The sequence below is a fragment of the Geotrypetes seraphini genome, chromosome 6, assembly GCF_902459505.1.
Source record: "Geotrypetes seraphini chromosome 6, aGeoSer1.1, whole genome shotgun sequence".
Lineage (NCBI taxonomy): Eukaryota > Metazoa > Chordata > Amphibia > Gymnophiona > Dermophiidae > Geotrypetes > Geotrypetes seraphini.
Window position 1 is genome coordinate 212,600,446 of NC_047089.1, and position 13,623 is coordinate 212,614,068.

Sequence of the window (13,623 nt, forward strand, 5' to 3'; positions counted from 1 at the left end):
TCATAGGGGGGTGGGAGAGTCTCCCAGCAATGATTGTGGCAGATTTCTCAATATTGGAAAAAGGGTGGGGCTCAGTAACAGTTCTTTTTTTTTTTTTTTTTTTTCTTCTCCTGTTCTTTTCAGAAAAGGTGGCAAGGATAGTAGTAGAATTCAAATCAAAGCCTGAGTTAGAACCTGACCTGAAGCAGATTCCCCACAGTGAATCTGGCAAGGGCAGAGCAGATGGGCCTTAGGCCTTGTCTGCCATCTTGGGAATCTTAGAAATAATGACAGTCTTCCATTCAGTGCATCTTGTATACCTTTAATATATTAAACAAGAGAGATCTGCTAAAAAAAATTGCATTTTATTTAGGGGGAAACCCCATTTAGGCACAGTTTTTGGCATATTATACTGGTAGAGACAGCATGATGAGCTCCCAGTTGCTATTTCATTCTTTTGTTATGTGAACAGCAGATGAATTTAAGCATAGCACTGCAAAGCTCTCTCATACACAAATATATATAGTACAGTTGCCACACAAGGAGCACACAAACCTTAAGCAACATTAGACAATGTGTTTTGGTAACATAAAATGGTTCAAATCATTAAATACAAAATTTTAAAGCATACAGATAATTTTCACATCTAACTAAACAGGAGGGTGCTGTGGGAGTTTTGCAATAATGATCTGGACTGAACTAGCTTGGGTGATGTTAACAGCTAACTCAAAATAAAGGCCTTATTGGGAGCAGAGAAAAGATCATTTTATACATTAAAAAGATTGCTTGATTGGTTTGTTTGGGTTTTGTGGGTTTTTTTTTGTTTAGAATACTTTCCATGCTTATATCGAGTGCTGCGTATGGCCGTGAAAGCTTGGGCCAAAGCTGGTTTTGCTAAGACTGCTAACAAGAGTACAGCAGAACAGAACATAGGAGGAACTGATAAAAACTCCCCCCCTCCTTTACGAATGGTTAACTGCTCCGACGCTCATAGGAATTCTATGAGCAGTTAACTGCCAGCGCTGAAACCTGCGCTAAGCGTTAGTAAAGGAGGGGTCAGTTTTATGTCATTCTGGTGGAGATGGCGACTGCAGTGGTGAAACGCAACAGCTGGGAATTCTGGACCATGCACTGGGATTGACCTAGTTTCTGTGTTTGCACTGTCAGTCTTGTTAATTTGTACAGCAACGTTACTGTCATACAAACATGTCTTCATCCACCTGTAATACGGATGTGTTTTAACGTCTGCAAAAAAAAAACGTTCCAGTCTTTGAGTAAAAATGGGGCATCGATGCTTAATAATGTGCAGATTAACGTGGAGAAAATGAATGTGGATATTTAATGAAATAATATTTAAACAGCAACTTTTGTTTGGTGCATTTGCTATCAGAAATAGTTCAGGTGTTGGCCTCTGTTTCCACAGGCCATAATCTCACTCGCTTTTCTTAAAGAGCAATTTTTTCTTTCTACATAGCCAATATTTATTATTTAATGCAACTTTTTAAATTAATATGTATTTAAAATTTCAGAAATGAAACAGACTAGTGTTCTGAGCCAATCTTAAATTACCCCAAGAGGTGGCGCTAGTGTTCCTTATGTGCTAGAAATCAGATTATAGTATGGTAAAGACCTGGTGCCATTAAGCTAAGAATCTTGCAGTTTTTGGTTTTTTTTTTTTAAATGTTTAAATTCTTATTTATAAGCATTTAAAACATGTCAAAGCTGAAAAATGCCTCCGCTGTTACTGCCTGAACCCTTTAGCTTTGAAACGGGCAGTTCTGGGTCACAGCCTGCGTGCAGATTGTCATACAATTACAGTTCATGCTGAGGTTTCTCTTTTGTGTTTCAGCACTTCTTACCCTGGTCTAAACCACAGTCTATTTACAACAGGTTGTGTTTGGAATGTGTCTTGTAAATAAGTGCTTTGGGGAACATCCGAGTCCCAATGAATGATACTACTTTTGTAGCTCATTGGAAGATCAATATGTTTTATTATACTATGTGCAGCTTGGCAAACTCTGTCAGAAATGATCAAAGTAATCAAATTGTATATCGATAGACTCTGCCAAAAATAGTATGTATTAGCTTTTAAGTGCTCATCACATTACAGTTTTTGCCATTTCTCAATGCAAGAGGCAGAGATTACTATGCAGTTCAGAGAATCATTTACTAACGGTATGCAGCACTGTGGTTATCACATTAGTTGCCATAGGGCCCATTGCATCAAATGGGTTCTGCTATGAACGGGTATGGACAGAGCTTACACTTGCCCTGTAACCAGCATCTTCTCCCTCTTTCATAGCCATTGCTGGGCTTGTCATCTCTGCCCTAGCTCCTTCTGGGCTCAAAGCAGCACAAGAAGCACAGGCTCTGTCCTGCAGTCTGACAGGAAGTTTACAACAGAGGAGAGGTAGGACACAGCCTCACTTGAGCTTAAAAGTCCTGTACAGCACTCGCTCCTCTTGCAGCTTCAGTATGGGAAAGGGAACAGAGGGGAGATGCTGGCCATCGGGTTGGGAGTAGGGAAGGGGATTTTAGATTTGAACTGTAAGGTGGGTACAGGGGTGGGGTGGGGCGGAGCTGGGTTTAAGGTGAGGGATGAGAAAAAGGAGAGATACTGGCCACCTGGGGACTAGAAAAGGGAAGTTGGGTGGTGTTCACAGCTCATGGTTCACCTAGGGACATGTGGCAAATAATGCATGTTAATAACATTACTGTGCATTGTTGATAAGTGATACTTATGGTGCTCTCCTTTTAACATTTACATCTTCATTTAAAAAGAAAATGGCTTTAAAATTTGAAGGTTTTGTTTTTACTTACTTAGAATAACACTTCCTCAAGGCTTTGTTGTATTTCTTCAACAATTTATCGTGTAGAAAGCAAGAAGCAAAGCCATCATTTTAGGTGTGCAGAACTTTTCTCTAAGTGCATCTGCCTATTGAGGCACATTTTTGGTTGGTTTATAGTGCTTCTCATCAGAGTAAAAAGTTTCTCCCCTCCCCAGTAGCATGTGCTTTTACATTTATTAAAGGCACATTATGAGATTTTGCATTTTTTGACCTTTCTACATGTCCAGCTGAATTTCTTCCTCTCCTCCCAGCTCCTGTGACGAAGCAGATACATCTGTGCCTTTAAGGATTTAATGTACCTGCAGCAGATTTTTGCCACTGAACAGTTGTCAGTAATTTTGTTTTATCAGCTTGATTTAACATGTTCAGAACTATGGCTTTATTTTCATAGCATTAGTAACCCATAGGGCTTAAATTTCTTCATTAAAAAAATCAGATTAATTTTTTTATTCTATTATAAAATCACGGCTTGCCCTTTCAGGACTGAGAAAATCCCAGTACCAATCTGGTTCTGCTGGATTTTCTATATTTATGTATAAATAATGGAAATGTTCACATCAGAATATCTTTCTTTAAGATTTAAGGTATGAATGGAAAAAGCATCCTTTTTCTTTAACAGTCATCTTTGGTTCCATATCAACGTTCCCTTATGGAGAAAAAAGAATGTTATTTCCCCAAAAGGTTGTCACAGATAATTGGGAAATCACCTCATATAAAATTAATCAGAAAAAAATCACATTCTCAAAATAATGGCCTATCTATACATATATATAATATATATTTCTATATTTGAAAAATAAATTTCTCTGTATATATATAAAAAAAAAAAAATCAGTTTCCAGATGAAACATATCATGCAAAAATGATTACAAATATTTTCCCCTTCACTGTGAAAGGGTGATTGTCTGCCACTATGCTTCTCTGTATTTGGTTCCAGTATTATAGTCTTGAGGCTGGCAAGTGACCCTGTTTCAGAAGGTAGGCTTTTGATTAGCGCTGGCTTCCCAATTTCCTCCACCTGATGCATGCTGTTGATAATGCAATACTGATAATCATGAGGAAGAAACAGGTACCAGACTTATCACAGTGCACTGGAATGTAGAATCCAAACTTAATACTGGCCTAAATTCTTCCTCTAGGAGCTGAGTCATTTGTCATCCCTTTGAAAGACCACACTCAACAGATTTTTCTCCATAGTCACCAGTCTTTTGACTTCACGCAGCGTATAATGTGTTCTCCATCGCAAGGCTGGTTCCATAGGCTGCGAGTTAACAGTTCTTTTTAACAACAAGCAGTGCAAAGAACAAAGGGTTTAGGCATGATAAATGGTACTACATATCTGTGCAAATGCATATACCCACAAGCACATATGTGGAGAAACACCTAGTGAACGCTTTCCCAATTTTTTTGTTCATGCTCTTGACAAATTCTAGGCATGTGGATTCGCTGTAGCACACCTGTGCTTGATTTGATTTGGTTTGATAGTGACGATAGAATGGGCTGGCCTATCAGTCCTTGCTGCACTGGGCCGTTTGGTTTGCTCTTGGTGTAGTCTGAGTAAGGCCAAATGTATACAGTTATTGCTAGTTGATACTTATCTGTCAAAACTACACAGTAGTTTCACTTTTCCAGAGGCCAGTCTTCATGCCTGTGGTGCTGTCGGCACTCATGAGGTTTATGTCATATTTACTGCCCTTCAACGTGCCATTCTGATTGGCAGCGTTAAGCGGGTAGGACCTGCGCTGGGACTCTCTTTCCATAGTGTTGGATTGTTTTAAGTTGTCTCTGCTGCCACTTTTCCTTTGGATCTGGCTAAAGTCTTGTGCAGGCTGGTTGCTAGTGTCACTTCCTTCAGAATGTGTCAAGGTGACATCCTTGGTCCGAGGTACTTCTCCAATGCTACCATTGTTCAGGGGGCTATTCCTACTGCTCTGGTAGCTCTCAGAATGGCTGTTGTGGACGCTTCCACTTTCACTAGAAGGGTGGTCCGATGATGGGTTTCTCAAGACTTTCAACCTGTGATGTTTGCCATCTCGGTACTGCTTAGTTCTGCTTTTGTGATGCCTGCGGCTGTGGAGATTATTAGTGTGTCTGGTGGAAGTGCTGCTGTTTGTATTGTGCACCGGCTCAGTTACATCACAGCAGGATGGTTTGGAAGGACAGCTTTCTACATGATTCTGAGCTAGCTGTAGGTTTGTTAGTTTGCATTGTCCCAGGTTGGAATTGCTGCTGTTACTTGGTGATGACGATGACTTAATGGAATTGGCTACTTCAGGATTGCAGCCACTGAAAACCTGGGAGCTGTCAGCCACTGCCACCCCAGGGTGAATGTAAGCTTGCATGGGCAAAGTGCCTCTATAGGATGGACAACATGCTAACCAAGAGTTCTGAACTTCCTGCCGCCTGGCACAGTGGTGGATGAAGATGAACAGTCCAAGTGCCACTGCTATGATGCCATAGAGACAGCTAAATATGACATTTAAGTACCATCCCTGGGAAATAGCCAAGGCTCCAAACGTCCACAAAGCAATGTAAAGAAAATGGGTAATCACCAAGGCCCAGAGCTGTACCCTAAGGGAGTAAACACGGTCTACATCATCTGTGACCTGAGTCCCAGAATTCATAGTGACCGAGATGGAGCCTGAGTCAGTCAAGAGGTTATTGCTGCCACCTAATCGCAACTGTGGCTCACTGGACTCGGGGGTGTCTTTTGGGGTCCCATTCTGGCCCCTCAGGTTGATTCCAGCACATAGGAAGTAGATCCAGGTGATGAGCAGAATGAAAGCTGCTGGGATGTAGAAAGCACCAGGGCTTGGTCTCCAAACCAAGCAACAGCTTGAAAAAGGAAAGGAAAAACGATAAGATTTGTTAGACATAAACCTCCCTATTAACATGTTAAATGTCTTATTATCAAAGCAGGCTTAAAGAGAGCTGGAATCTGATAGGCAGGGTCAGTTCTGGGTTCTTTGCTAATGTACAATGAAGTGTCTTTAAGACAGGTGCTATATGCACTTATCTGCCATACGAATATTTTAGATGTTACAAGTTATCTTATTTCTTTTGTGTAACGTTTATAGAGGCACCACCTCCCATTTTCAAAAATCCTTTGCACTAATGTTTAGCCTATGCCAAGGAGCTGCTGGCTCAGGTTTCCTATGAAACTGCACAGCAGGGCCCTGGCATTACTTAAATCCTTCATGCTGGAAGCAGCTTAACGTAAAGAGCTTTGAAAGAGTCACCACTTATAAATGCTGGGGGATGAAAAGAAAGTCAAAAGGATGATGCTGCTGTTCTAATGCATGCACTTTGTACCAGGTTTCAAAGTGAAAGCATCTGCATTCTATCCCTTTGATTGTCGATAGGAATACATTTTATGTCTGCTTTGAGGGTAGGTATATCTTTGTAAAAAAAATAAGTAGGGCTGTATTTTTATTAAAAATTGTAATCGAGATTAATTGCACAATTAAAGGTATTTCATTTATTTCCTACTGTGGCTCCTTGTGACTCTGGACAAAGTCACTTAAACCTCCATTGTCCAAATGACAAAATAAGTACCTGTCTATAACCTGTAAACTTCAAATCTCGTCCTCCCCTAGATACAGTATCTCAGCTTTTCACTTCCTTCTCTCCCTCTTCTCTTCCCCAGGTCCATTATCTCTTTCTATCTCCTCCCTCCATGAACAAGGGACACAAACTTGATGAGACCGGACATTCTCTGAGGCCTCTTAAATTAGCAGCGGCGGCAGCAGCAGCATTCTGAATGGGCTGCTTCGTGGCCTTCCCCCTGTCATGTCACTGATTATGTCATCAGTGATGGTGGCAGAGGGAAGCCCTAGCCGGGCAGGCCGCCGCTGCTGTTGCTTTAGGAGGCCTTGGAGGCATGTCAGTCTCACAGTAGTGGTGGTGGTGTACAAGGGGATGGGAGGGAAGAATTGAAAGGTGTTGCACAAGGGGCTGCGTGGGTAGTGAGAAAGATGCTGCACATGGGGGGAGGAAGAATTGGGGTGGAGAGATGAAACGGAGGTAGAAAGAGGTGAGAGGGAGAAATCCTTCATAGGGTGGAGGGGAGGGAACATGCATGGAGAATGAGAAATGTTAGACATAGGGAGAGAAAAAGAAATGTTGCACATCATAATGGAGGGGTGGAAGGGAAAGATGCTGCAATGTGGAGAATAGAGAGGTTAGACCCAGGGCACAAGGGAGGGAGGAAGAGCAGGAGATAGTATACAGTGGGAAATAAACAAATATTGGATAAGACATTGGAAGGTAGAAAAAAATAATTATATTTTCTATTTTGTGATTACAATATGGCAGGTAGGAAATGTGTATCCTGCCATAGCTGGTGTCAGACAACAAGTGTGAGCTAGGACCTAATAGAGGAAAAGTATTTTTGTTTACACCACAGTGCTGGCGTGAGGTTGGAGATGGCAAAGGGGGGTGGGATGGATGAAAAGACTACTAAATAAACTTGCCAGGACGTTTGGAAAAAAAAAAAAAAAACCTCGATTGGGTGGGAAAATCGAATCGAAAAAGTTTTCCCTGAATCAGGCAGCACCAAGCTCATCTCTATTTATTTATTTATTTAATTCTATTTCTATCCCGTCCTCACGGGAGCTCAGAACGGGTTACAAGGTAACATTCACAGTATGTTACATTGCACAGTATGTTCGGCAATACAATACAATATACTACAATACAATACCGTAGCATAATGGCAAGGCTGGACAGTACAGTAACTTAAGGACAGCTTGGGTAGGGACATTCATAGGAAATTGCTACTGGAACTCACTGCCTCAGCCATAGCTTCCACCCTGGACCCTCCAATTCTACATACAGGTCTGCAGTTCATTCCCTTATCTTGCATTCAGCATCTGTCCCCCCGCTCAAGGCCTCCCCTCCAGTTTACTTTAAAGTGGTCTTCTGTTGGGCTCTGGCACCAGCAGTGTTGCACACATGCTGCCTGGGGTCTGCTCTGGTTTTCCCTCTGACCCATCCCAAATGTTCAGAAATAGGAAGTGATGTCAGAGACGGCAGCATGGGCCAAAGTGAAAGCTTTGGAGCAGGCTGCAGATAGCCTGTGTGCAAATGCTGCCATTGCCAAGAACCAACAGAAAACTACCTTTAAGTTTGAGTTAGAGAGCTGCACGGGGACGAAGGGGATCCCACGGGTTCCCCCTTCGGGTCGCAGGGATCCCGTGGGGATGCCCCCTAGGGTTGTGGGGATCCCGTGGAGGGTTGCGGGGTTTCTGCGGGGTTGGATGCGAGGCTCATCTGCTCCCTACCTGCCCTGCTGAAGCACATAGCCGATCGGAACGGAAGTCTTCTACGATGTCAGCGCTGATGTCGGAGGGAGGGCTTAAGCAAAGCCCTCCCTCCCTCCGACGTCAGCGCTGACATCAGGGAGACTTCTGTTCCGATCGGCTGTGTGCTGCGATCGGCAGTGGCGTACCAAGGGGGGCGGGGAGGGCGGTCCGCCCTGGGTACAGCCATAGGGAGGGGGGTGCACAGCAGGCCAGGTCCCCTTACCTTTGTGGCGCTTCCTCTGACCGACCGACAACAGGCCCGGTCTGACAAACCTCCCTGCCCTGTAGCCGCAAATCTAAATTACTTTCTTACAGCAGCTTCAATACTCCAGCTGCTGTAAGAAGGTAATTTAGATTCGCGGCTACAGAGCAGGGAGGTTTGTCGGACCGGGCCTGTTCTGTTGTCAGTCGGGTGGGGAAGCGCCACAAAGGTAAGGGGCAGGGAGGGAGAAAGGGAGGAAAGATGGAGTGGAGAGGAAAAGACGCTTAAGGTAAAACTGAGGGGGGAGAAGGACGCTGAAAGCACTGGGGAAGACAAAGGGGTGGAGAAGGATGCTGAAAGGACATGGGGGAGATGTGGGAAGGACGCTGAAAGGACATGGGGAAGACGGGGGAGAAGGACGCTGAAAGGACATGGGGAAGACAGAGGGGGGAGAAGAACACTGAAAGCACATAGGGGTGGAGAAGGACGCTGAAAGGACATGGGGAAGACGGGGGGTGAGAGAAGGACGCTGAAAGGACATATGGAAGACGGAGGGGGAGAAGGATGCTGAAAGGACATGGGGAAGATGGGGGGGGGGAGAAGAACGCTGAAAGGAAATGGGGAAGAGAGAGTGGGGAGAAGATGCTGGCAGGGAAGAAGACAGAGATGCCAGACTATGGGGGGAGCGGAGGGAAGAAGATGGGTGCCAGACCAAGTTGGAAGGAGGGAGAAAGGGAGAGGCACAGCAACAGAGCAAATGGAAGACGCAGAGAGAAGAGAGATAGTGGATGGAAGGAATTGAATGAGAACATGAGAAAAGCAGAAACCAGGCAACAAAGGTAGGAAAAAAATTCTATTTCTTTTTTTTTTTTTTTGCTTTTGGATAAAGTAGTATATTAGTTGTGTTGATAAAAATTTATAAACATTAGAGGCTCTGGTAGAAACCCATTTACAAAGTATGTATTCTTCCCAATTAATATTTCCAAATTAATAAAGTCTTTTTGCTTATTTGTAAATGGATTTCTACCAGAGCCTTTAATTCAGTAGCATAATTAAATGAAATAACTTATTTCTGTAGTTTATAGGGACGGAGGGGATTCCTCGCGGGAACGGGTGGTATTTCTGTCCCCGAGCAACTGTCTAGTTTGAGTGGCACAGGAGAGAGGGTGATGTTGAATCACTGGTCAGGGAGAAAAGATGCTGAATTGTGCTGAGGACAGGGGTTTGAAGTGAAAGAGAATAGAGCAGATGTTTGGAGGAGACAGGAAAAACTGCAATGTGATTAATTTTTTTTTAATCGCAATTAATAACTAATGCAATAATTGCGGAGTCAGCTGCGATTAACTTGCATGCATAAATTTGAAAATACAATCTGCATATATTATTTTCTGATTTCACTCATAATGCTCCCCCTTTCCCCAAAAAATCTCATAAATACAACTTAAATTATGCCTACTGTGAATATCCAGCCGTCTTGTAGTTGATCTAGTTGAGCTAGTTTTCAGATATTTTAATTTCTTATTATGTATGCAAGCCTGAAGGTATTGAAGTGATGTACATTCTGGTACAGTAGGTAATTGTCTATCCTTGGTGGGCTTACAACTTAAACTTGTACCTAAGGCAGTGGTGGAGGGTTAAATGACTTGCACAAGATCACAGGGAGCAGCAGTGGGATTCGTACTGGACTCCCCTGTTTCTCAGCCCGCTGCCCTAACCACAAAGCTACTCCTTCACTCGCTAGTTTATGTAGGTAAGTCTTTGAAAATGTTCCTCTGTTATGAAGACGTGCATCGTAGTTTTCCGCCCGTCATCAGTGGAGGTGTAACCGACAACTGTAGACATACTTACTAAGGGTTACTGTCTCTGTGATTGTTCATGTTGACAGCTGCAGTGATGCCACAGATTATAAGAGGTATACCTCCAGCAATCAGGTAAAACCTGTAACAGAGAGGATCAGACTTACTCCACTTGCAGGATACCCTCCAGTAACTAAACTGATACTTCAGATGAGACAGCACACAACAAAGACCGTCCCTTGATATAGTGCCTCTAAACCTCGCAAATGTGTACATGTGTAAAAATTGCTATTAGCATGCAAACACCTGGTTTGTGTGCATTAATGGTGCACGATGGAGTAAGATAATGGCACTGCTTGTAAGGGCAGGTTTGCCATTTTAATCAAATAAAAGGATATGCATGCTTTCTCCATGATTATTGCACCACAAAATGTATGAGTAATTTCAGTGCCCTTGCTCAACTCACCCTTTCCAAAACCATAGTTTTAATGAAATCCACCTCCTCTTTTACTGATCCTCTGCCTAATCATTGAGCCCCTTTTGCCATACCTTGTCTCCATGATTTCTTCCAGTCTTAGTAATGACCAGTGAATGAAAATGAGCATTAATTCATCCCTGCCCGAGAGACTCCACTTGACTTTTCATTCATCTCAAATTATAGCCCAGAATCTTCACTTTTACTTTTGTGGTGAAAATCACTGAAAAATTGGTTGCTGCCCAACTAAGTAATTTCATTGAAAAAAACAATGTCCACCCTAGACCAGAGGTTCCCAACATGTGGTATACATAATGTGACCATTTATTTTTTTCCTCAAAATGGGACATCTATTAATTGTCAGTCCCGCCCCAATCCCTTCCTAGCCCCGCCCCAATCCCGCCCTCAATTTTTCCACACTATACGCAGAGAAAATGTTAATTATCATTTATGTTTGGGGGGGGTTTCAAAGATGTCAAGGAAGATGACTTTAAAATATGCAATGTCACCTCAGTAACTATAGAAAAATAGACAAATATAGTGCAAAATATAGACAACAGAGATAAATTCTCAAAACTGACACATTTTGATCACTAAAGTGAAAATAAAATCGTTTTTCCTACCTTTGCTGTCTGGTGATTTCATGAATTTCTGGTTGCTTTCCTTCTGACTGTGCATCCTTTCTTTCATTTCTGTCTTTATTTCTGCACTCAGGCCCAACAGTTGTCCCTTTCTATTCCCTCCCTAAATCCTTAGTGCCCCAGTGCTTCCTTCCTATGTCCTTAGTGCCTCCTTCCTATGTCCTTAGTGCCTCCTTCCTATGTCCTTAGTGCCTCCTTCCTATGTCCCCCTCACTGCCTTCCAGCCTTTGTCCCACCTCCTCCCCGCCAACGCCTTCCTTCCTCCAGAACCCGATTCAAACCCCCCTATCCGCTGCTGCTGCCTGCCAGCCTCCCTCCTTCCAGCGCCGATTCAAACCCCCGCTCACCGCCGCACTTTCTTCTTGTCGCCCAGAAGCCTTCTTCCCAACGTCGGGAAGAAGGCTTCTGGGCAGCAGGAAGAAGGTGCAGCGGCGGGCGGGGGTTAGAATCGGCGCTGGAGGGAGGGGAAGCGATTGCCTGTCCCGTTGTCCTGGCACACAGCTTTGGGCGCTGTCCCTGAAAACGGGACATTTCGGCATCCTGAAGAGGTGGGTCTGGTCAACGGGACCATCGGTCCATTAACGGGACAGTCCCGTTGAAAACGGGACATATGGTCACCTTAATCAGATTGTATCAAAATGTACCCATCTAGCAGCACTGTAGAAAATTATATATCAGTACAATAAATATCAGCAGAATACAAATGATACCTTGATAGACATCATGGAAGAACATTCATATAACATAGATATAATACTCAAGATGTCATCACAATAGAAATAAAACGCCATAATAGCCACTCATTAGAACATTGAAATAACAGATATGATACTAATGCTGTTGGTACAATACAATGAAACAAGAGAATAAGGAAGGGGGAAGTGCCATTGAAACTTACAAGGGGGACAAGATGGACAGGACAGATTCATTGGGATAAACAGAGGGGTGACTAAACTGACAGCTAATGATCTCTACAGTTCAATAAGATTTGTGAAACTGGTCTTAGTTACAGATATCCGGATATGTCCTAGAACAGTGTTTTTCAACCTTTTTACACCTATGGACCGGCAGAAATAAAAAAATTATTCTGTGGACCGGCATCGGTCTGTAGACCGACGGTTGAAGAACACTGGGCTAAGTCGTGGGCCAGACCCCGCCCATCTCTACCCAATCTCCACCCGACCCCGACCCCCATAATAATACTAATTGCACCTTCCACGTCCCTTGCCTCATCTGGAAGCCTTCCCTCTGACGTTGCAACGTCAGAGAGAAGGCTTCCAGTTCAGGCACAGGATGCCTGTAGGAGTCACTGTCCGTGGCTTTGTGCACTGAATCAGTTAGGAAGAGGGAGCTGGCTCAAAGATAACGCCGCATTGATCGCACTGTTGACCGGTGGCTGAAGAACACTGTTTTGGGCCTGATGCACGTGCTGGCCCTGTGGACCGGCACTGGTCCATGGACCGGTGGTTGAAGAACACTGTCCTAGAGGTCATGTCCGAGCGTCTGGATGGCTTTCAAAACCCGGCACTTTATCCAGGTTTTGAAAAGCTTCCATCTCAGGCCCATATCGCGAGGGCATCTGCGCTTGCACAGATGCAAAGCGGTGGCGGCACATGCATACATGCGTGTGTGCAGTCATTGCGTCACACCCGCACATGCGCGGATGCCCTCTCTATGCGGCTCTGAGCACGAAAACATGAGGAGGGCGGGCTGGGGGGGTGAGGCTGGGGCGGAATGGGTGTGATGAGCGGAATGGAGTGGGGCTGGGGTGGTAACCCTTTGTGTAGTAATCAAGACTAGAAATGAAATTGGTGGATAGTCATGTCAGCTAGTGCTCTTTGAAAAATATTGAAGGAAACAGCTTTAAATCCAAAACAAGCACCTTTTAACCTATAACACTCTCTTAAGGAATTTAGAGGCCCTTTTATTAAAGCTTAGCATGTGTCACGCTAAATGCTAAGAAGCTCATATGTATAAAATGGGCCTCAAAGCATTTAGCACACACTAATGGAATTAGTATACACTAAGGCAGCGGTCTCAAACACACGGCCCGCCAGGGACTATTTTGCGGCCCGCGATCTGTCCTCGCCTAAAGCAGGGGTTCCCAATCTGCTTCCCTTCCCACTGCTCTCCGCCACAATCAGGGAACAGGCTGCCGCCGCTGCCGCAATTGGGGAACAGGCCAGCGCCAAGGTCTTAACTCTCCCTGCTTATCTTCCCCAGCTCGGAGCTGACCAATTCTCGCCACCCGATGTCAATTCTAACGTCAGGGAGGAAGTTCCGGGCCAGCCAGATTTCTCTCCGGAACTTCCAAAATTTCAGTTAAATATCTCCCTAAGCATGTCTCTAGGTGAAACTATGATTACTCTTGGAAAATT

The 13,623-nt window shown here is 44.0% G+C and overlaps 1 protein-coding gene across 1 annotated transcript in view; it reads right to left on the reverse strand.

The window, feature by feature from the left end:
• Positions 1-285: 285 nt before the first annotated feature.
• Positions 286-13,623, reverse strand: part of ADGRA2 (adhesion G protein-coupled receptor A2) — a 280,253-nt gene continuing 266,915 nt past the window's right edge. The window contains exons 18-19 of the mRNA XM_033948774.1: positions 10,182-10,271; positions 286-5,663 (exon numbers count right to left, since the gene is read on the reverse strand). Of these exons, the coding sequence (XP_033804665.1) occupies positions 4,436-5,663; positions 10,182-10,271 (1,318 nt within the window). The 3' untranslated portion in view covers positions 286-4,435. The remainder of the gene's footprint in view (positions 5,664-10,181; positions 10,272-13,623) is intronic.